General features: G+C 35.1%; 1 protein-coding gene and 1 long non-coding RNA gene across 3 annotated transcripts in view; one reads left to right on the top strand and one right to left on the bottom strand.

Annotated features, from left to right (window-relative positions):
- Positions 1 to 7,641: 7,641 nt before the first annotated feature.
- Positions 7,642 to 11,201, top strand: LOC128209607 (uncharacterized). Its single transcript, XR_008257038.1, has 3 exons — positions 7,642 to 7,803; positions 10,068 to 10,228; positions 10,598 to 11,201. It is a non-coding gene; the product is annotated as an uncharacterized LOC128209607 (long non-coding RNA).
- A 3,049-nt stretch (positions 11,202 to 14,250) lies between these two features.
- LOC128208922 (muscle-specific protein 300 kDa-like) overlaps positions 14,251 to 25,170 on the bottom strand; it is a 183,828-nt gene continuing 172,908 nt past the window's right edge. For both annotated transcript variants that reach the window (XM_052912641.1, XM_052912640.1), the window contains 11 exons: positions 24,496 to 25,008; positions 23,458 to 23,875; positions 22,818 to 23,020; positions 22,449 to 22,563; positions 22,013 to 22,218; positions 21,755 to 21,769; positions 20,644 to 20,973; positions 20,188 to 20,394; positions 19,387 to 19,572; positions 18,090 to 18,169; positions 14,251 to 15,823 (listed from right to left, as the gene is read on the bottom strand). In XM_052912641.1, the coding sequence (XP_052768601.1) occupies positions 15,568 to 15,823; positions 18,090 to 18,169; positions 19,387 to 19,572; positions 20,188 to 20,394; positions 20,644 to 20,973; positions 21,755 to 21,769; positions 22,013 to 22,218; positions 22,449 to 22,563; positions 22,818 to 23,020; positions 23,458 to 23,875; positions 24,496 to 25,008 (2,529 nt within the window). In that variant the 3' untranslated portion in view covers positions 14,251 to 15,567. The remainder of the gene's footprint in view (positions 15,824 to 18,089; positions 18,170 to 19,386; positions 19,573 to 20,187; positions 20,395 to 20,643; positions 20,974 to 21,754; positions 21,770 to 22,012; positions 22,219 to 22,448; positions 22,564 to 22,817; positions 23,021 to 23,457; positions 23,876 to 24,495; positions 25,009 to 25,170) is intronic.

Genomic DNA, 25,170 nt, shown 5'->3' with positions numbered 1-25,170 from the left:
CACATTTTGCTTTGAAAATGACGATTAGGTTAGCCAACCCTACATAAAAAGTTGGTAAACGTACGTGAAAGGACTGAAATATCTTTGTTTTATTGCTTTCCAAAAGACAAAAGTAAATGAAAAGGGTAAACATAATGATTCCAGAACTAGACCTGAAAACATTTTTGAAACAAACCTTTGTATGCGATCATAATATTGGAAATTGTTATATTTTGGTGTGTTTATATATTTATATATATATATATATTTCTTGTGCTAAATTCCATTCAAACGGGGATGAATGTCAACACTGCATCAGTGGCTGCAAAATTACAATGGCAATATTCGCTACCATTACGCTTGTAATTTGTTGCTGATGATTCGATATTAGAATGTGTTTAACCGCATGTAAAATAATTTGCTTTGAACTTTTGCCAATTGATTTTTTTGTTGGTGTATGTGTGTGTTGTTGTTCCATGTTTCTTGTTTGTGATTTTTTGTTTGTTTTTGTGTTCTATGTCTTTGGCGTTTACCCTGTGCCATTAAACTGAGCTTGGTTCTGTAGTTCTTCAGACAAATTTTGGTATTGTTTCATTGAACTGGGTTGACGTAAAAACCTTTGACTACTGGACTTGTTTCTGTAGTTTTTCATGATAATAATTAAAGTAGGCAATATTCAAAACCCTAAATAACATGTAGGAAAATATATATGGAAAGTGTTTAGAATGCTTTTCTTTGTTTTGATAAAGACAATGAATGAATTAAGCAGGTACAACTTTTTTTTTATCCCAGCACAAACACTTTGATTTAAGAAATGCTTTACTGTTTTCTAAGGATAAAATCTGTCCTATGACAAATAACATTAAACGTTAAACGTGTGTTCGAAAGGAACATAACAATGGTATCCGATCGTCAATCTAAAAAAAGGTTAAAAACACAACAGTTTTCTGTTTTTGCTCAAACAGGCATTGAAAATCAAAATAAGTCAAAATTGCGCCAGAAATATAGTTTGTCACGATGTGTAGTCTAATTTCGTGACAAAAGGCCGTACACGCTGAACCTGTGTTTGAAACGAAGACTCATCATTGTTTGCGATCATGATTTCGGAAAAGGTTGACTGGCATTCACTTGTTTCTGTTATAACTCTTAATCGGCATTAAATGGACTTGCACAATCAGATGGCGAACATCAAGATGGCCGTATTCGCCACCATTGAACTTCACTGTAAACATTTCATTTGGTGTTTGTCATTTGACCTTGGAATGCATTTTTGGCCGCATGTAAATTGTTAATATCATAAATTAATGATTTCGGTTGACCATCTCTTCATAAATTGTTATAAAACGGATTAAACTATGTTTAATTGCTTTCCAAATAAATAAAATTTATAAAAAGTAAAGAATATTTTTAAAACGAAAAATTTGTTAGCGATCATGAATTTAGAAACGATAAAGTAGTGAGAACCATTTGTTTATTTTTTACCTTAAAAATGGCATTCAAACGAAGCAGACAAAGTTGATACGTGTTATTACTTTGGAAAAGTTTGAATAGCACTAATTAACATGCTTTCTGTTTTTGCCGCAACTTGCATTGAAAGGTGAAATGAATACAATTGTGTCATCCGGCTGCAAAACTAAATGGCCACATTCGCCACCATTCAACTTCACTGTATACATGTTATTTGTTGTTGGAAGTTCGACATTGAGATGTTTATTTAACTGCATGCAAAACCATTTGCTTTGATAATGACGATTTAGGTTAGCCAACCCTACACTAAAAGTTGGAAAACGTATAAGAAATGGTTGAAATGTTTTTTTTGTTGTTGCTTACAAAAATACATATGTAATATAAAAAGTTAAAGATGTTTTATTGCTTTCGAAATAACTTCGAAGTTTATAAAAAGCGTAAATAATACTTTGCCACAAATGATCTGCGGAAACTTGGCTGTGCAAATATAAATAATACTGTTTGAAACAAAAGATTTGTTTTCCAACATGAATTAAGAAAGGATTGAGCAGTGAGAACCTTTTGTTTATTTGTTGTTGGAAGTTCGACATTGGAGTGTTTCTTTAACCGCATGCAAAACTTTGAAAATGAGGAATAAGGTTAGCCAACCCTACATAAAAAGTTGGTAAACGTACGTGAATGGATTTAAATGTCTTTGTTTTATTGCTTTCCAAAAGACAAAAGTATCTAGAAAGGGTAAACAATAATGACTCCAAAACAAACACGCAAATATATGTTTGAAACAAACACTTGTATGCGATCATGCATCTGGAAAAGTTTAACTTTGGGATTTTTTGTATATTTTTGTGCTAAATGGCATCCTAAGAATGTGTTCAAGCGCGTTTAAAATTATGTGCCTTGAACATTTGTTAACTGGGGTTGTTTGTTGGTGTATGTGTGTGTTGTTGATATGTGGCTATGGCCATGTGCCATTGAACGAGGGTTATGTTGAAGCTTTTGACTTCTTGACTTGTTTCTTTAGTTTTTTTCAAATTAAGATTGAAGTGGGCCATATTCAAAATTAAACGTGTAGGAAATGTTTATCTTTTTAAAGATATAAGTCGTTGTGTAGCGTATTTTCGTGACAAATGAATAAACGCTAAACGTGTGTTTAAAACGGAAAATAACTCACAATTGTATGCGGTAATAATTTAACTCTAACTGGCATTGAAAGGAATTGTTTAATCAGATTGCAAACACCATTTTCAATCGCATGTACAATTGTTTGCTTTTAAAATCACGCTTTAGGTTGGCCAACCCTACATAAAATGTTCGGAAGCGGATTAAAATATGTTTTACTGCTTTTAAAATAACTTAAGTTTATCAAAAGTGTGAAGAATAATGTTTGAAACAAAACATTTTTTTGCGATCATGATTTTAGAAGAGATTGAACAGTGAGGGCCTTTTGGTTTATTATTCCGCGTAAATGGCATTCAAACGAATCATGCAAAACGTGTTGATCCATGTTATCATTATGGAAAATGTTGAAGATCACTTATTAACATTTGTTTTCCTTTTTAGCCACAACTAGCGTTGAAAAGGGAAATGAGCAAAATTGTGGCACCCGTCTGCAAAATCAAAATGGCCACATTCGCCACCATTCAACTTCACAGAATACATGTTATTTGTTGTTGGAAGTTCGACATTGGAATGTGTCTTTAGCCGCATGCAAAGTCTTTTGTTTTGAAGATGACGATAAAGGTTAGCCAACCGTACGTAAAAAGTTGGTATATGTACAAGAAAGGATTCCTCATTTTCAAAGAAAATGTCTTTGTTTTATTGCTTTCCAAAAGACAAAAGTATGTGAAAAGGGTAAAATATAATGATTCCAGATCAAACACTCAAAACTATGTGTGAAACATACAATTGTATGCGATCATGCATTTGGAAAAGGTTTAACAATGGGATTGCTTTTGTATATTTCTTTTGCTAAAAGGCAAAAAAGGGGGAAGAGGTTAATTCTGCATCACTAGGCTGCAAAATTACTTTGGTCATACTCGCAAAAATTACGCACGGAGTTTGTTTCTGGTGATACTAACAATCCTTGATAAACACCATTAGTTTTTTATATAGTATACATGTACTGTGTTGTTTGTGGAGTTTTGTACTGTTGTTCCATGTTTCTGGTTTGTGATTGTTTTTGTGTTCTATGTCTTTATTGTTTACCCTATACCATTAAACGGGGTTTATTTTTTAACATTCCACTACTGAGCCTGTTTCTGTAGTTTTTCATATACATGTAAATATTGACATAGAATGTGTTTTACCGCATGTAAAATTATTTGACTTGAACATTTGTCAACTGGGGTTGTTTGTCGGTGTATGTGTGTGTTGTTAACTGGGGTTGATTGTCGGAGTATGTGTGTGTTGTTGATTTGTGTTTCTGGCTATGGCCATGGGTCATTGAACGGGATTTATGTTGAAAGTTTTGACTGCTTGACTTGTTTCTGTAATTTTTCAAATTAATATTCAATTAGGTCATATTCAAAACCATTAATAACATGTACGAAAATGTATAGGAAGTGTTATAAATGCTTTTCATTGTTTCGATAAACACAATATCTGTATAAAGCTGGTACATCTTTTTTATCCGAGAACAACTTTGATTTAAATAACTGTTATGACATTAAACGCTGAACGTGGTTTTTAAACCAAAAACACTCACAATTGTACATGTTTGCGATCATGATTTAGGAAAAGGTTAAACAGAACTAACATTTTTCGGTTATAACACTAACCGGCATTGAAAGGGATTGCGTAATAAGACAACAAACCTCAATATTGCCGTATTTGCTATCACTGATCTTGACTTTACACGTGTAACTTGGTGCTACAATATATATATTCATTCGACATTGGAATAAATTTTTAATTGTTAATATTTTAAAATGACGATTTGGGTTGGCCAACCCAACCATGATAAATAAACAGATTAAAGTGTATTGTATTGCTTTAGATATAACTAAAGTTTACAAAAGGCGTAAACAATGTTCGAAACAAATCAATTGATAACATTTTTTTTATTGGTTTCATATATATTTTTTTATACACGACTAGGTTGGACATATTAATCAAAGGAAGATAACTTCTTTGAAAAAAGTACAATTATTGCGATTTTTCTTTAAAATGGAAATCGTTGTTGTCTATGTCGCGAAAAATGATAATTGACGCTATCGCGGCGATCGCGGTTTTGAAAAGGGGATTAACTGCACGAAACTGTTTTGATATCGCGCTTTGCTGCGCAATTTATTTCAACTTGAAATCTCACCCGGTAACAAGTTTCCCTTCCCACCTGACGGCCGGTAATTTGGACATTTCTGAACCTTTCAGGTCAGTGTGAACTAACTGCTTTTTATAAACATCAATAGAAACTTTTAAAAACAAAAGTTAAACGAAATAGTCCGGTAGTTTTAGTAGCTTCGATCTTACTATACAAGACAACTATTTATAATAAAAAAAACAAACATAAAAAGCCTTACACGAATGTGCAATACCTTTCAGCTCCATCTGTAGAGTCCAGTTACCGGAACGGCCCGGTCCAGACACGCCCAGTCTTGGATGGTTCTTCACAAGGGTGGGTGACTTAAGGGATCTTTTTTGAGACGATAATAATAATGTTGTGATATAGAATGACACTTAAGTTTATTTGATCACTCCTGTTTAAATATGGCGCGATTTATAAATAATGACTCTTAAGTAATTTTGGTTTTCATTAATTTGCTTTGATTGGCATATACATAACATGTAGGAAAACGTAAAAACGTGATAACTTGGCTTTTTATCCGTTTTATTATAAAATTGTGTTGAACTTTGGTTAGAATACTCGCATTTTGTCTGCATGTTGTCTTGAACAATTATGATTTGGGGGTTACCTCTGGTCAAACACTAGGTCAAACCGAAGAGAAAAATAATACCAGTCATAGATTAAAAAAGTTTTTAATCCGCTTGTTAATGAAACTTGGGCAGAAAAAGACTGCATGTAGTCTTGATCACCACTGGTAAAAAAACAAGTTAACTAGGTCAAAAGGAGAAAAACGTCGTTATACGTTCAATAGTGTTCTCCAATTATAAAAATTGGTAAGAAAACTTGTCTATGTTATCCTGAAAAATATGAATATGGATCACCTCTAGTCAAAAACAAGGTCGCTAGGACACAGTTAGGAAGAAAAAAACTGTTTTATCCAATTGTTATGGAACTTGGAAAGAAAACTTGTCTGCAAGTTGTATTTGTTTCGATTGTTATGTAACTTGGCTAGGTGAGTTACTACCTTGACCAATTTTATTATTTTTAAAACAAAAAAGAAAAGAAAAAAGCCAAGGTCAAATACCAAGAAAGTTGGTCACATCTAACAGATGCATCATTTAATTTCCTCTCGAGTGTAAAATGAGTGACCTGAACCTGAAACTTGGTACCAAATATATCTAAGGCAGCAAAAAGGAAATAGGTGTCTGCTAGCATATATACCTAACGAGCAGTGTTGAAAGCAAACGGTTACTTCTTGGCTCGGAGGAGATTCGTTTGTTAGTAGCAATGTCTTGGTGTATAGGACTAGTCTACTAAAAGGAAATACATGTACTTGTATTTCCAATCACACTAAGCCAGTGTGGCCCCGTTTGAATGTCCGAGAGGCCCAGCACTCCTCGCTAGGCTTCAACCAGTCGAGTTTCCGCCTGGGAGGGAACCTTAAGGGTGCTGGCTTAGATCTGGTGTGTAACACTTTAAAGAGGAAAGGTATCTGCGAAAATATTTACCATTCCTCGAGCGCTTAAAAAGTGGCACGCCTAAACCTTAAACAGTTACCACTTGGCTCAGAGGTGGTCTGTTTAAAACAAACGGTAACTTCTTGACTCAGAAGAGGTTCGTTTGTTGGTAGCATTGTCTTGGTGCATATGACATGTCTACAAAAAACGGAAATAGGCATCTGTGAGCATACTTGCCATTTCCTACCTGCGTGTTCTGTGGGTAACCTGACCAAAGCCAGTCACAAGTCTGGGTGAAAAACAGGGAGTGACCACTTACCCTTGTCCGAAACTCATATTTTGACCTAATGCCTTGATTGTTTTACAAGTATAGAGAAAGTGTAATATTTTAGCGCGCACAACTTCATTACAAAGCTTACATGCTGAGTGAACGTAGCGAACGAGCCCTTCTTAATCATTAAAATGTTCGTTCGTGTGTTTGTGCTAGTGTGTATCACGTGTGGGTGTGTGTGGAGGGGGGGGGGGTGCGTGTGTGTGCGTGCGCGCGCGTATATGGATGAGTGTACATGTATATACATATAAGATATTTAGCTGCGATCTTCTCACGGTGATACTATTACAGGCAGACTAGTGTTTGTTCCCTCACAACTCATTCCGATTGCGATGATACATCAGCATTAAAACATTAACAACTTATTGGTATAAGCCTTTGGGACGCCAACCGACCGCTTTATTTTTGCATATACATGCACCATTTTTAAACATTAAAACATAAGCATGATATTATTATAGAGAAACATTGCTAGTTCCATGCATTTATAATGAATTTTTGGTACCAAACTTTTCAACATGCTGTGTATCAATACGTATTTGTCAGAAAACTAAATGTCATTATGTTTCAAATCTGCATATATAAAATTGATAATTACATTATCATATGGAAAGAAATCATTTTTGATTATCAACAATACACGTGTCAAAACTGTTATCGCTGTATCATTAGAAAAAGATGACGTTAAAAACACGTCTGCTCATCCGGCCGGTCCCAAGGCTGAAAGGACAATACTCGAAATGCACGAAATCCTCGTGCAAAACTCATTTGCCACCTTCCGGATTGACCGTAACTAGTGAAAATACTTTTCGTCTAATTCAGTATTGTCAAACAACAAAAATTATCCTGATTTCTCAATACATGCTTTATGCAGATATTATTAACTCGTAAATTATATATACTGTATATAGGACAAACGATTGGTTTCTTGATTTGTGTGTGTGTGTGTGTATCAACCATTGATGAAACTATGCAGATACGCGTCCACTCGATCTAAAGATAAAACTGCAGTATTAAATTGTCTGAATGTGCAAGAACATAAATCCTACGGTATGTCCTTCTATACGGGAATTAGGTAATGAATAAAACTGAGTTGTGCCCCTTATTTGTAAATAACCATTTAATCTCATGTTTATCTATTGACCTGTTGACATTGAATACATAAATTCATACTACATTGAATGAGTATGGCATCGACAAAGGCGAAACTGACATTACTTGCATCCATTGTATTCACAATTTCAACGATCGCTTATATACATATCACTCAAATGATGGAACGGGATGTGAGTATACTGTACAGTATATTTCTTATATAATTATGAATCGTGCAAATGTCGCCAACATGAAAACGTATTTACTGCGACCCTCAAAAAGTGTACATGTAACAGTCAGTCATAAGCGCAAAAAGGGAATGTGCACAGAAACATTTGTAATGAATAACTTGGAAATACTCATAGTAACACAAACAACCCAACTTGGATTTATCACAACTGAATCTATAAGTGGAAACTAAAAAAAAAATACTGAAGAAAACCTTAGGAAATCTAGGTGGGCTACTTATTTGTTGTTTGGTAGTGGACTATGAGGACAGAAAGGACTGGTAATGGTAACTATTGTTCATCTCTATAAGACATATTTCTCACCGGTTTTACTGTATGGACTTGTATCTTTATTACCTAGAAACACCCATATACTGAAACTAGAGGCATTTGAAATAAATTCATTAAAGAAATTTTGCTACTTTAGAATACTACGCCAAGTGCCACAGTATAAATGATTACAGGGTTTTTAATAGATGAAATCCAGATACACATTAAAGTTTTATTGAAATATGAGCTAGGTTCACTGAGTGAAATTAACAAATATGTGTTATGATGCCGTCAAAGTATAAATGGATAACTAAGATCCAAAATCAAGTAAATAAATAAATGGATTTACAATACTGGTGAAACTGTAAAGCTCTACAAGATGCTCCGCTTCATGAAACTTGACTAGTACAACCCTGGATCTGTAATGCCTGTACTAAGTGTAGAATATTCTGGATGTCAAACTGATCGCCTCAGGATGAAGTTGAGGCTCTTGACTGGGACCTATACACTTCAAACAACACGGAAGAACTTTTACCAGTTTGATATTGATACAACATGCAAGTTGTGTGGTGAAAAACCTGAAACAGGAAGTCCTTTTGTCCTCAAGTGTCTGTCATTAGATATATTTTGTTGTGCAATTCTCCCAAGGATAGCCCTGCAGTGGAACAAATATTTGATGACCTACATATTGCTGTGAAGTTGCGCTGCTTTTCGGTGTATGGATTGAAAAGTTTTGGCGAAACATGCATGGATCATTGTTAGATTAGATTTCAATGCAATACATGATGTGCTGAGATATTTACGTAAATTGAATGGAACATATTTGAGCTGGTACGCAAACTTTAACGTAAATTCGAAAAAGGGGCATAATTTTGTCAAAATGCTTGATAGAGTTACCTCCTCCTGTGTACAGGTTAGGGGCATGATGGTGAACAAGTGTGCAAAATTTTAAAGCCAGATGTCAATGGACTTTGAAAATATTTGAGGTGGTACGCAAACTTTAACATAAATTCTAAGTTGAAAAGGGGGCATAATTTTGTCAAAATGCTTGATAGAGTTACCTCCTGTGTACAGGTTGGGGGCATGATGGTGAACAAGGGTGCAAAGTTTCAAAGCCAGATGTCGATGGACTTTGAAAATATTTATGGTGGTACGCAAACTTTAACATAAATTCTTAGTTGAAAAAGGGGCATAATTTTGTCAAAATGCTTGATAGAGTTACCTCCTCCTGTGTACAGGTTGGGGGCATGATGGTGAACAAGTGCGCAAAGTTTCAAAGCCAGATGTCAATGGACTTTGAAAATATTTGAGGTGGTACGCCAACTTAACATAAATTCTAAGTAAAAAAAGGGGCATAATTTTGTCAAAATGCTTGATAGAGTTACCTCCTCCTGTTTACAGGTTGGGGGTATGATGTTGAACAAGTGTGCAAAGTTTCTAAGCTATATGTCAATATTTGAGGTGGAACACAAACTCTTACAAAAACTTTAACATAAGTGGTTACGCTGACGCCGGCCCTCGGGTGACGAGCTTAGCTCTCCTTATTCTTCGAATAGTCGAGCTAAAAAACAAAACAAACAAGAAAACAACCTATTTTCCCACACTTAAAAGGGTGACGAGGGAAACATTTCTGGAAAATACGAAATATAATGTGTATAACATGTATGTGATTGGTATACACATTTGCAGTTACTGTCTTGAGTTGTGCTTAATTTGATCAAGTTTGGTGGCCTCATACTCATTAGCCAAACATATCTAGGCCCAAATTTCTCCAAACTTCATAAGCTGGTAGCTTATCGCAATAAGATAGAACACATCTTTAAATGTGATTTTGGTTACTAAAATATGGTTTATTGTGATTGTCAAATTCATATTTTAAGTCTTATAGCTCTTAAAGAAATAAAATACAGTACAATTTCTGTATTTCGACCTACAAATTTTATTGTTACTTGCTTCAGAATGTAAAAGGCGGAGTTCGTAAGTACATAGCTGAAAAGGAAGAGAAGGAAAAACGTCGTCAAGCCAACATGGATCTTCTCCATGACAACCAGAAACTGGAGCAGGCCTTGAAGGAGCAGACAGAAAAACAGAGTTGATGTCTCATTGCAGGTGTTGAAATGTAAGGAGACTAGATATGTTTCATGTTTAAATTATTTTTGTATCACATAAATTACATGACTGAAAGTGAGGACAGATGCATGTACTTCCCAGCAGTGGTCGATAGGAGCGTAAGCCCGCAGGCCCTGCGGATGTCGCACTTGTCCAAAATGTAGATTTTATATATTGGTCAAGTTTTAGTTTTCAAAGTAATAGTTCAAGCTTGTTGATTCAATTTTTAGTTCCAATTACTGTTTGTGCTTATCACTTTTCAAAGTGATGATTTTGTGAGATTCAAAATTGGTCTGATTAAAAAAATCACCCTTTTTTTTATTACTTCTTTTCACTTTTTTAATCTTTCACATTTACTTCAACATGGTTTTTGTTTCAGGCTCAAGATGAACTGTGATATTGCTGCAACTTGGACTTTCTCTTTGTGTTCATACATAGCTGAAAGTGACTGGGTGGGAACAGGATTAAGGATTAAATAGCTATATGTATGGAATCAAGAAGGAAAGTACTTGTGCGTCATGTATCCCTTGAACTGTGAAAATAATGATTGGAACTGTAATGCTTTACAAAATGAACATGTTTGAAAGGCTATAATTATATTCTTCCAGAAGGAAATGTAAAGAAGAAATGATGTGTGTACATTTAGAATATTACCAAGGTGTTTTGAGGACTCATTCTCATTTTGACAAGTACTTACATGTATGTCTTATGTAATTTAAATTTACTCCTTTTCACATTTACAGTAAATTTTCTTATACCTATTAAAACTTACTTGTTTATTGTTCACTTGTTATGCAGATTATAATCAATAAATAAATACACAAATATGTACATAATGTCCTCAGTATTATACAGTTGAAGACTTCCATGTGCATAATGAACCAATTTGTTGTTGGTGTTGAAAGGATATTGTCGTCATATGAATTCATTATCATTGTTAAAATCATGATAAATAACTAAAAAAATAAACAATGTCTGTATTATTCTATTCTTCTTTCTTTTTATTGCATGGGATGTTACAAGTTTAACATTTTTATACCCCTAACAAACAAGTTGAAATTTTCTTTGTCCAGAGCATAACTACTTGTTGGAATTTAATTAAATTGCATTCAATAGTAAAGCACAATAAGAAGTGCAGTTAATTACAGATTAATTTTTCTTCGTTACTTTTCCTTGTCCAGAGTATGACTTGAAAACTACTTGTTGGAATTTGGTTGAACATTCATACGAAGGACCATTAATCCATTTCTGCCAATAAAGTTATTGCCCTTTTTTATTTTTTATTGTCCATAGCATGATTTGGAATTTACAGGTTGAAATTTAATTGAACTTCATACAATGGTAAAGAACAAGAGAGGAAGTGCAGTTTACAACAACAATAACTCTATTTCACCTAATTAGTGTACAGCCCTTTATTACTTTTTCTTGTCTAGAGCATAACTTGAAATTTACTTGATTGAATTGATTAAACTTCATACAATGGAGAGGTATAATGAGTGGAAGAACAGTGTACAAGAACCATAACTCTGTTTCAGCTAATTAAAGAGTTATTGCCCTTTGTTAGTTTATATGTCTGGAGCATAACTTGAGAACTACTGGATGGAATTAAATTAAACTTCATACAATAGTGAAGCTCAATGAAAGGAAGTGCAGTGAACAAGAACCATAACTATTCACAGCAATGCCAATTTTAGGTGGGATTTCTAAATATTTCCTACACAGGTGGCATTTAGGGGTATTAATAACAATCAGTGATAGCTTTAGTTAAAATCGTTATGGAAATCACTAATTCATAAATACATTAGTATTAATTTGATCAATTGTGCCACCATTTAATCATTCTGTGAAGTAGTTATGTTTTTAAAGTAATAACAAGCAGGATAAGCATTGACAAAATATTCCAGTTCAGGAATTCCATCCATCATTAGAATTCCTGGTAACTTCACATAAGTTTAATAACAACTTCAGAGTATTTACACCTCAACTTCCATTCCTTAAATGAACTGCCTTTCGGCAATTGCGTTCATCATTCGATGAACGCAACATCTTCGGATCGCAATTCATCGCATAATTATGTTATTGTTTGTATTGTGTCAGCGTAAATATAAATCAACATTTTAGAGAGTGTAAATTTATTATATTTTTAATGTATTGTTGCCATAAGTGGTACAATTTTACGTTTAAAAGTGATTTTAAGTGGTTGATCTTTTCCCGCATTATTGCGACATCATTTGAAAAAAATGTTTCCAGTTACAGTCGGGTCATTCTATTTACAGAATGGGTAAGAAAGGATTACTGAAAGGTTCTCTTAAATGAAATGAAGTATTTTTTTTAACAATTCTTGAATGAAATAATGAACTATTGGTGTAAATATAAGGAATGAATTGTGGGGTTGATGTCATTATCGGGGATATGAACGCAATTGGGCTGGTCAAAGTATGCATGGAGTCCTTTGGACTCCACAAGCTTTGACCAACCCAATTGCGTTCATACCCGGATAATGACATCAACCCCTCAATTCATTCCTTAAATAAAACTTTCAAATGATTCCACTATGGTACCATGTTAACATGCATCAAACCTGGCAATAATAATACCTGATCAAATGAACAATATGGTCAATTGGACTGTGAAAAGTAATCCTAATCATGTGTGAAATATCTTAACTACGTGAACATTGCCGTTGATGTAATTTCAAATTTATGTGATGAAAAGTGCTCCTTTCTTAATGAAGTGGTTCTGGTTTTATGCCCACAATGCGTCTGTCTGTTACATCCTTGTCTCTGCAGTAACCTTCATGGGATTTCATTTCTACTTCTGAGAATTGTAGAGCAACCTCAGTAAGGTGTGTCACATATAAGATTTGTACTCTTATCTTAAAGGTCAAGGTCCCACTTGGAGGTCAATGTTATACAAAATGGCATTTATAGGAATATTTTGTGTGTCAGCCATAACTTCTGAACTATTAACAGGACTTCAATCACCCTTCCTGAATTTGTGGACCACCATGGGAAGGTGTGTATGTATGAAATGTGCTTTCATCTCAAAGCTCAAGGTCACATTTCAAGGCCAATGTGTTGAACAAAGCAATACTGTGTCTCGGTCATAAATTTGGTAGTATTAATGGGAATGCACACTCCAAAAAGTTATAGTGCACCGTGTGTCAAGCATAAGATGCATTGTCTTATCTAAAAGGTCCAAGTCACATCTTACAATTTTTACTAAAGCAACATTTTAAATATTGGTCGAGTATTTATTGTCAAACCCATGGACTCTACATCTATCAAGTAATTAGAACAATAGCACCTCAAGCAGTTGCAAACGCTAATTTATTTTTGTTCAGGAGGCAAAACTGGATAAATATATTAGCCAGAATTATGAAATTTGCCATAATTTTTACATTTGCATACTTGTATTGAACATGTGTACCAAGTTTCATGTAAGTATCTTTTAACAGTTTTCTATGTATAAGCCAACATTTTGGCTACTGTAAATATTATAAGATGCTTATGCCCTAATATACGTGGAAAGCCTCTCTTCTTGGGTCTATTTTATGATTCAGCTACTTGAACTATGCTTACTTTAAGTCTCAACTTAAAAAAGTAAATTGTTCTTATAAAAACCATACCTGCTCAGGCTGCTGACATTAAGCATATAAACCCATACGCTGACATATAATCTTACCTACATTGATTACAGAGGGAAACAGTTCTCATTCTGGCCGAAAGTTGTGTATTGATATATTTAAGCCACATATTCAGTGGACCATTTTATTGATATTATACAGGGTTTGAATACAGCTAAATTGTAGTGGATACTGATAACCATTTGGTCCGTTTGGAGCTTTCCACTCCGCCTACTGTATGGGTGATGGGTAATTGTGACAAGTGTAGACACTATTTCCTATTTATGACTTATTGAACTGGGGGAACATTTAGCGCGCAGGGTTCTCAGTAAGACATGCGACCGGTGCATCTACTATGACAGTTACGGTATGTTGCTAGGAGTGAGAGAAGCCACAAAAAGACTTGGTATATAAATATCCTTTATTGTTGACTTACATGTATCAAAATAAGCATTTCTAGAAGTAAAATGTATTCCTAATGGCAGAAAGTCTATTCTAAAACAATATTATAACATAATCTCAAACATATCAAAACATTCATTCACCTACAAGACATGGTAACTAAAAAAGCAATAGTTTAAACAAAGTCATTAATATCATAAAATCTTATGTTAAATTTAACAAAATTAAATTGGAATTAACATTCTTAAAAGCTTGCAGGCAATGTATAAAATGTTTATTGACAAAGTAATCTTATAAAATATATCTGTAACAAAATTTGTATAAAATATTTTATACATGTTTACACGTTTACTGACTTTTGAACATTGAGATAAAGAAAGAACATCAACAATGCTTTATATTTCAAAGTAACTGGCCCTATCACTATGAATATAAAGCAAAAATTGTGCAAGAATATTAAAATGTATCCACATTATATCTAGACCTGAGAAAACTCTCACAACATAACAAGATACACCAGAGATACAGAACAACAATTAAATATCAATTAAATAAATCACAGCTATGAGACAACGTCTCGGTAACAATATCACAGTCGATTAAACCAGTTGCCATGGAAATGAACTAGTCAAACAGCAGTGCCCTTAGCAACTATGTTGCTATGGAAACATACAAAACATTAAATGGGTAGGACATAAAATTGAACTAAAAATATACAAAGGTGCAGTAATTAAAAGCAAGTTATGCCAATGTTTTAAATAATAATGGTCTCTGGTTTGGGGCACATCTTAGACACCCATATACACAAATATATACATCAGTTACATATTTACAGTTTGTACATTATAAAGTTGACTACTTCTAGCATATCATTCTGTTGAAATAAAAAACCAAAAAAAGCATCTTTAAATACTGACTAAATACACACCCTTATTGAAACAAATAACCCAAGAATGGTCCCATAACACATTCAAACAACCACAAAATCAGCAACATTTCTTTAACAGTTTCCATGAACAGCAATGAAATTCGATCTACATCTATGAGCCTATCTACATTTATATATCATATTTGGTATGATAGTAAATGATACTAAAAACAACCATTCCCTTATAATCACTCTATGATTGAGCTTTCCAAACAATCATCTTTTCAGTTGCAGCCCACAGAGGGATATTTATAATCATGTTCAGTTGTGCAATAGTCCAAGCAAGATGGTAGCATTTATCGAATGCTGTAGACATTATTTGCAAGATAGAATACAGCAATAGTTTGATTGATGAAGAAATACTGATAGATTATCAAATTGATCCAGGAAAATGTTAGACAGGGGGTGGTCCATCTGTGTATTGCAACATTGGATTCAGGGAACGTTTAAAATTGTTTGCTAGCGTACAACTATAGTCATCCTCAGTGATTGGCACTAAACACACTATTGCTAATAAAAGTAACAAGAGCAGCTGGAGAGGTATTGCCCAACAGAGCACTCTTCTCAGGAATCCCCGGCAACACCCGGCAACCACAGCCTCATCCTCACTCTCATCATCCCTAAGGTCAAGGTCATGAGGTCTTGTTAAGCTGAAAATATAAGATAAGGAGGATTAGCCGATGAAAACAGGTAAGATCATGAACGTCAGATCATGGATGAATCAAAATACGGATGGAAAGTGAGAGATGATATAATGATGACAGAAATGACCGAATGAATACATTTGAAAACACTGAAGAGAACATTTGAAAGAACATTAAGTCACTTGGATAACACATTTTAAATATTCTGAAATGTATCAGTGTATTTTTTAATTTTTTCTAGAACGTTTCTTATCAATGGTTTGAAAATAATTAAAAAAGATAAAGAGTTAAATCTTTCAGTTAAATGCGTGCTATAATATTAACAATCTCACAATATCAATTAGTTGTTTGTACTCATGCAAAAAGTACAAAAAAAATATCTTGGAAAAATAAGAAAAATATTCAAATACCCAAGATGCAATACAAAACATTACTTTATGACATGCAGTTGCATACTTCAATTGACTGAGTTACGCTTCATTGATATCCTACAGTTTCTTGTCCCTGTCCTCTCTACTTATGAGATGAATAAATGTGTGTCACGATTAATCATTTGTTAGTATAATGAGTAACCACCTCCATTGTTATCAAATGTTTTATAATGAATATGACGACATGAATGGGAATGAAAGCTAAAACATGACAATAATGATGCAAATGAAGATGACAATGGGATGAAATAATGAGACATAAATGCAACCAAATCTTTATATAATTGCTGTATCATAAGTCTGGCAGAAGAATCAAGATTTTGAAATAAGGGGAACGTGACTTGGAGCATGAATTTATGGTTAATATTTGGTTGCATTTACGATGTTAGTCTAATCTACCATGTACCATTCCACCCTTAACCTGTACTAGAAGCGATATACATAATACTGGGAATTGCTTAGAAAATGGTAACAATCTTACTGTGACCAAACAGTTTGTATTTCCAAAGCCAGCTAAAGTTTAAAGCAAGAAATAGAGTTCATATTACAGTAACTGAGATTGAACAAAAATAAATCAGAATAGTGATTGTGTGTATAAGCAGTAATTCTAAGCTGCGCTAAACACTTTCTATGTGTTGGCTGTAAAAGAAAGCCTTATAACAATCAGTAGAATGCACACTCAACATGAAAACTGATAGCAAATACAAGCAATAAAAATCAATAAGGAAAAACAACTAATAGTATGAAAATAAATCCAGCAAGGGATTCTGGGTAGGAACAGCTTGGAATTGTGGGAAAGCTGCTGAAAATGAGGCAAGCAGAGGCATGAGTAAAGCAGGTCAAAAGCTCTGGTGTGCTCAACTACTGCGCTGGAAATGTATGAGTTAGGCATAAGCAATGTATCAATGAAATATGAATGATAAAACATGACTGTTATCTTTGTATCTGATGCCTAAGCCCGCAGAACAGACTTCTACAACATAAATGCATTCAAAACATGTTTAGATACTCAAAAATAAATAATCCTGACATCAACATGCACTATCATGACATCTGCACAAGAAAAGATGAAAATTAATATGATAATAAAGGAACAATGCCAGTGTGGAGAACATGATTGTGGCGTCACGAGGGTTACTACATTTCTACTACATTAAAGGACATTCATCTTACAGATCTGACATTTCTACATTCAACTGGTGATTCCTTGTGCATCAGTCCACTTCAGAATAACATTTTCTGATCCCTTTTACTAATTGATTTTTCAAAGTTTTCAGTACTGGTAACTTGAATTTCAAAGTCTGTTCTGTGCAGTTTATAAAGCTTCAGATTCAAAAGATAAGTCATATTGTAGAATAAATTTGTGCTTGTAAGGTTTCATATTTGATACATATATACTGCCCAGTTAAGAACCACCTAAATCGACTGCATACCAAAATAAAAAACCTCAACAAGAAAACTACATGAAAAAGCTACAATAAAGTCAGCAAATGTCCATAAAGGTTCAGAGAGCCTATGGATGTCTTCCATTGTTAACATCAGGCTGAATAATAAATGTTTAAATAAGGTTTGACTTTCATGCATTTGCAGTGTTTATTATTACCTCAACTGTAAACTTATTAAGAATAAATTAATGCCTCAAACACATGTACAGTATGCAGTTAACTTGTGGATTCAACAGTTAAAGCATTTCAAGTCAAGTAATCATTGTTAGCCGCCATGCATGCATCTGGCCAACTATTGGACCATCGTGCCGTCACCAATCGATATGCAGCAAATGCTTAGATCTGTCAACAAAAGGTAACAAGTAGTATAAATATCATAGGGGTGAAAATAGTTACGTTTCTGACGTCTCGATTGCTGGACCAATTATAAGTGGCTGGAAAATTCCAGAAATATTACGTCGTAATCCTTGAAATAGCTGAAGAAAAGAGTCCAGGCATGGATTAATGAATGATATGATGAAAATAATGGGAAAGTAATCATGTGAGAATAAAGATGTTTGTTTGTTCAAATGATGTCAAGTTCAACACATCTACTAAGTACTTCATTAAACCAAGCAGCACTTCAAACCCTGGTCATGAGCTAGTTACTTGGTGAAAAGCAGCTAGGATGAAGTCAATGAATGGAAAAAAGAGCGCTGGGAAGAGAAAGCAATGCTCATCTGTTGTTTTCAGTCCAAAAGGAGCACAACTAAGCAATCATCAGAGATATGAGCCTTTTTGTACATGTGCATATTGTGTCGAGCAATAATTTTCTTCGTTATGGCAAAGTATCAAGTATCACACCATTTTACATGCCATTGACCTTGATGACACCAAGGCTATGACAATATCTGAAAGCTACATAGATGTCGATGGCTTGAATAAAAAATACACTGTTTAAGTCTTCGACTGTCTATGTGAGAAAAGAAACTAGCATTAACCTACAGAAAAGAAGGTCTAGCTCTGAGTCACCTCTAGGAAAAAAATTCCAAATGAAATGATCTTTATTACCTTTACTAAAATTATTAATCTAGATGTTCCAGTAGAATCTGCATGAAAATAATTATGCAAAAAGTGAGAAAAAAACACTTCACAGTGAGTGTTTCATTAATTAGATTTTAAATAACTAACATCATTAAAAATGAACATGTAAATATACTGCTTGGAAAACTAAAAATTGCAATATCAAAACATAAAGAATGCCTAAGGTGAACACTTCAATCATTTGCTAAAAGTCGTGAAATGATCCCATTACGCTGACCACAAGGCAGCTATACTGGACAGCACTGACCAAAAGTCACTACAACAACAGTTAGGCAAACATCAACGCCTTAGAGCTGTAAGTGTTATCAGTTAGGAAAACATCAGCGCCTTACAGCAGTAAGTGTTTACCTGGTGTTTGTGCTTCAGTCTACACACTGAGCATTCACATGTCCCTGTCTGTGCGCACAGCAAAAACATTTGCAGTAATTACATGTAGTTATAATTAAATAGCAAATTACATATAGGCTGTAGACAAGACTTTACACAAAAATAACATAAACTTAGGTACACTTTAACAAGTTATTGGTTCTTAAAAATATAAGAACAGTTTCAAATTATGGTTATTCTGAAATTAGTGAACAGAAATGAACTCTTAGTCCATGAAACCAACCTGTCTAGAGAGAGCGAATGGTGACCTAGTTCTAGAACGAGATGCTGATGTGTTGGCAGTGATAGGACGGAAATGAGGCCTGAAAGGGCGTGTGGGGGTGGATGTTCGTAACGCGTCCCGGGGACTGCTGGCACCAGATGACATGGGAGAACCAGTCAAATCAAAGCTGCGATCTGGACTGCGTACCTACAACAATTTAGTCATGGGTAATTATGGTCTAAAGTTTGCAGGGTTTACACAACTGACTACATGTACATAGAAAATGAGGATCTAGTACAAGTTGTTCATATATACATTGAGCATAGTTTTTCATCAACAAGGACAAAGCCGTATATGAACATCAGTATTTGTAGTTACATCATTTAGGGTTTTAGCCTGGTTTTTTTAAAAGGACAGGGTGCTGCAGAAAAGGGACAGGGTGCTAATCGAGAGAAATACACATTGCTTGGGCTGTGGAAGTTTTGAATATTATGAATTTCACAGAAAATGTAAGGAGTTGTGCTTGATTGAAGCATTTTTTTCAACTACTTATATGTCAAATGTGTATGTATTTATAATCATATAAGTGTTAATGAAAATATTTGATTATCTTGAGCATTTAATTCTATAAAGGCAAGGGGTGCACATGCTGGTCTTCATGAGGGTAGATGGATGCTTCCAAAATAAGACAGGGTGCAACGCCTTGCCTTATCTCTTTAGCTAAACCTCTACACAATTGGCATAAATATTATTAAACATTTTTTCATCAGTAATTTTTAGTTTGTCAGTCATTTGCCACCCACCAACAGCCATAACCCTTACATTAGACTTAGTATTAAGTCGTTGTTCCAGACTAGTGATGTATGATGAACACAGACGATGCAGGGCCTTGAGGCGGTTGGCAATGATGTGCATCTTATCCTTGGCCTGAGACATCTCCGGAGACTCAGAGTTGAGAAGGAGCTGGTCCGCCGTATCCCGCAGTGACATCACACGAGGCTGGTTCTTCTCAAGGTCAAACCTAATATCCTGAAATAGGAAATTTTATTGAGTGAATGAAGTCAATGCATTTAGCTTTATCTGGTATTACCATGCAATAAGAATAAATCAGTCATATAAATCCATAAACATTATATCCTACTTTATTTCTTATACAAAGTCTGTCGCAATATAATAGTATATAAAATGCAGACAAGACATGCAAAATGTACCATGAATAATGAGTATTTCTGTAGAAAATACATGATTGTGTCATATCTTCTGAAGACTAGTCCTTACCTGTAGTTTTCTAAGGCGAGTCCAGAGTGCTGCCTCATCGTTGCCAAGGTTGATTGGTTCACACTGCTGTATGCGTGTTTCAATCCCCTCCAGCCAAAGCAGCAGGTCGTGTATTGTATGATGGAACTCCTCACACTGCATCAAGGCCGTCTGAAGCTCAGTCTGCAGGCGTGTGGCATGCGCACAAACTGAATCCCAGCGTTTGTTCATCAGCTTGAGGCGATCTCGGAGGTCACGACCCTCTGGGGAGGTGATGTCGACAAGTTCCCGGCTTGTCAGGTTGATAGAGATTACGCGAGTCTTCTTGGCTTCTAGTTGTAGGAGGAAGTCCTGAAATATGTAAAATTGTCAGTTAAGTACAAATGTAACTGATAGAATAAAACCAAAACAGAATTCTTACACCAGTATGATAGAGAAGTTGCACATTTAACACAGTATTCTAACAACAACTTACATGGATTGATATTAAATAACTTTTTTGTTTACAAGTATATAAAGGAATTTTATTCAAATTTTAACAATCAGTTTCTGTAATTAATGTTTGAAAACAAAAACTGTTAGGTCAAGCCATGAAATTAAAATGAGTTCTTCATATTTTACAGGAAATCCCCACCGTGAGTGATCACTAAATCAACCATGCTATGCACCTGATCATGACTTGGATTTTTCTATGCATCACAATTAGTACAAGTAACACCTCAACCTCTTCACTATCTATCAAAAGTCATGAAATAGAAACATGAATAAGAATGATGAATCACAATGCGAGTTTTACGACCAATATAGACATCCATATAAACCAGAAATCATGACAAAAAATCAGTCAAAAATGAAGACACTAAGGCTATCAAAAAAACATATATTTTTCTTTGAATAACAGACAATCTTAAAATGGAGATTAGTGCTAAAATATTCCAACACATATTAGTGTTTACCACTTCATGCTGCAAAATAAAACATCACAAGCTCAGTGTTAAATATTGCTCGGTATTGTGTGATTTGTTTCATTCTGTCATCCATTTTAATCAACGTGCAAAAGACGACTATTTGATGCAGAAACAATAATAACAACAGTCACAAAACAAAGCTGCGAGTTCAAACTGCTTAGTACCTCTTTGAATAATTCCTGAAATTGCCATTTGCATTAACATTATTCTTTATGCATTATATACATGAACATAGTAAAAATAGTGCTACCATTTTATCTAAATATACATGTATAGGCCTACACATGTATATTAATCACTTTAACAAATTATCAAAAATATATTCTAGTTTTTGTCTGGCTCTATTCTCATAAAAAAATGTTCTAGCTTCTAAATAAACAGGATCAGTAACTTTCCAGTACCAAGGGCAGTAAATGTGTTACCTTGTGTTGCCTGATGATTGTGTCTAGACGGGTGATCTCCCCTGGCAGGGGTTTATGGGAATGTTGGAGAGCCTCAGCCTCATCCAGCCAGGCGGCCATGTTGTCAAGGTCTGTGTGGAACTGGGTCCAGTCTTTACGCTGCTGGGACAGGCGGTAGTCCTTCTGTATGGCACCAGCCTGAACCATTTCCCACCTTGATACCACACCTGGACAAGAAAATACAGGTATATGATGAACAGTGCAATGTTTAAAAATAACCCAACTGCTGTATGGCCTGAACCATATCCAAACTTACATTAAACTTTAAGAGGTTGGTGTATACAAAAAAATAGCTATATGACAACTTGTAAATAACAAATCGGACACAGTTTAAGTAACAAAGTGAAAGCGCATTAAGTTTTTCCTGTCTCAGGTTTATAGCACCAGCAAATCTCACCTCTGACTTGGTTGTCAGCACTGGCAATGTTCTGTAGCCCGGTCTCGGCCTTCAGGAGGCGCTGTATTCTCCGAACATCCTCCACACTCTTCTCTGCTTCATTCAGCACACGAACCTGATATTGAAAAATTTGTTTCATAACCAATGGCTCATCAATTATCAAAGAACATTGCAAATTCTTATGCAAAACCAAAGACTTGATAATATGATGTAACTTAATCATTGTGATGAAAACTGTCAACAAGTTAGACAAAAGTTCTTAGATATGACATGATTTATAAAGTAAAAACATACTACTTGCGTTATATTGCATGTCTGTATATTTATACTATAGTCTGCAAAGATTTTCAATTTTAGTTCAACACTTACATAAGCTGCAGATTTCCTCTCAACCCCCGGGCCTGTCTTCAGGTTATGCAGGGCATGTTCAGCAGCATCAAGCTTCTCTGTGGCATCTTCAAGGGCATCTGCAAGCTTCTCAAGGATCTGTTCCACCTGGGCCTCCTTTGAGCCTCGCTCACGTAACTCACTCTTCATCTCGTTGAAACGCTCCTGTCTCGATGGTGATGGCTCTGTATTCAAAATTAAATCATTTGAAATGTTATTATAAAAAAAAATCATTTTTGAAAGCTTCACTATGTTGTGTGCAGCATAACAGTTTTGATTTACATTATTAACAACTAAACATTAGTTAAAACACAGTTGTTCATAATTGTGAGGTTGTCAGTGAAAATGAGTTGTGCTGAGGCAGTCAAAGCATTAAAAAAGAAAAGATTCATCCAAAAAAATCCGGACTAAAAATCTGATCATAATGTGTTTAACTGAATTTGAGGCTACAATTGCCTGCCTTTGAGGTACAATACATTGCAAAAACCAAAAGTATCAAACTTCCACAGGACTCAATTCCATTAAGGGTGTCAAACTTCTTTCTGTGACCTCCCATAGTAATATCTATGTATGTTTTTCTGATATGTCTAAACATCTTGTTGTGTCTGAGACACATCCTTACCTCTAGCATCCACATAATCTCTAGCCACACGCCTGGGTGACTTTGCCCTTAATGACCTTGTGGGTGACCTTGACCTTGTGGGAGAGCTGGGCCTTGGAGCGCCACGTGGAGTTGAGGTAACGGGTGCCTCAGACCTACGCTCAAATCTCCTGGGGGAGCCCAGAATGGGTGACTGGCGTGCTGTCTTGACTGATGGCAGTTTCTGCGGTGACTGTGACCTTGACCTTGAGCGTTCCCGTAGTTTCTTTAGCAAGGCGCGACGTTTCTCTGGAGGACTCTCTGGTGGGGATGATTCTAAGTATGCCTCTATCTCTTTCATGTCCCAGTCAAGGGACAGGGGCTCGTCAGGGGCAAGGGCATATAACTCCCGCTCCAGTCTATCTAGTTCTACATCATCTAGTCTCATTCTCTCTTCAGTCTGAAAAGATAAAATGCAACTCTGTTAGTTCCTCTCAAATACTGAACCAGTACTTGTCCTATTACAAATTACGCTTCTCTTTGACAATACAAAAGCAGTTGGGGCCACAGGTTCCACTCCCACTAGGGTTGTTCCTTATCTGACACTCATTATTACAAATTTATAAACAGCAACTATGAGTTATCTAAAAAACTAGAAGGAAAAATGTGTGAAAATAATCTGGCTAGAAAATGGTCAACAGAAATTCAAAATAATCTGGTGTTCCCTTCATTGCCACATCAATGCACGAGTTAAACAAAGAAGCTTATAACACCAATTTTCAGAAAATAAAGATTGTTTTATTACAAACAGTATGTTTTTTACCTACACAGCTCAGTTTATTCCATAAGATATTATAATGGTTAAAATCATTTTGTAAACACATATTTTTCAAAATGTTTACATTTTTAAATTCTATTTGGATCAACTTCGTACTTGCAGTATTTATTGGTTGAATTGCTGCACTGAGCTTGAATGTTTAATTTCCCAAAACATCCCAATATCATCAATTCACACTCTTAATCCTTAAGTATAAATAAATAGAGAATATTTCCCAGAAAAACCCTGAGATCATAACCAACCTGCATTGCAGACAATTTTGCATTCGCTATGGCAACCCTGTCAAGCACCTGTCGATGGTAAGTGCGGAATGAGTCAATTTCCGCCTGCGTAGTAATGGCATCTGTACTGTCTCCCTTTTGTATTAAAAACAATGCTGCTTCATCTAGGAAATCAAACTTCCTTGCTCTAGAGTCAATTTCTTCCTGAATTCTTTGCATTTCCCTGATTTTAGCTTTTGTATTCATCGAAGACAAATGTTCAATATTAGTCAATTGCATATCGATTTCTGTTAACCAACTAAGTAAGGCATCTTTGGTACGTTTGAAGTCTTCCCGAATGCTGTTTGAATGTTTGAGGTCACGAAGGTTTGCAGACATTTGTGCCTGCAGCTTGTCCCACCGATCATTGGCTTCCTGCATCATGGTCTTAAGGGTACCATCCGTGTCTGTGCGGCCCTCCCGAGCCAGGCGCCGGTACTGACGGTTGATGTTTTCCAGTTTGCTTAGGTTCTCATGGACCTTACGCTGAACAGACTGAAATTTGAAAATTTCAATATTATGGCATGTAATATGTAATATCTTGATGTCAAAGTTTGTTTGCAATTAGGTTAAGTATTTTCAAATAGATATGACTTGCTAAAATGATTCTCTTTTCTTTTACTGACACACTAATTATGTTGTAAATCTGTTCTGGAA

Source organism: Mya arenaria, chromosome 11, assembly GCF_026914265.1.
Source record: "Mya arenaria isolate MELC-2E11 chromosome 11, ASM2691426v1".
Taxonomy (NCBI): domain Eukaryota; kingdom Metazoa; phylum Mollusca; class Bivalvia; order Myida; family Myidae; genus Mya; species Mya arenaria.
The sequence above is the reverse complement of the archived record's forward strand: the minus strand, read 5'-3'. Positions and strand labels throughout refer to the sequence as shown.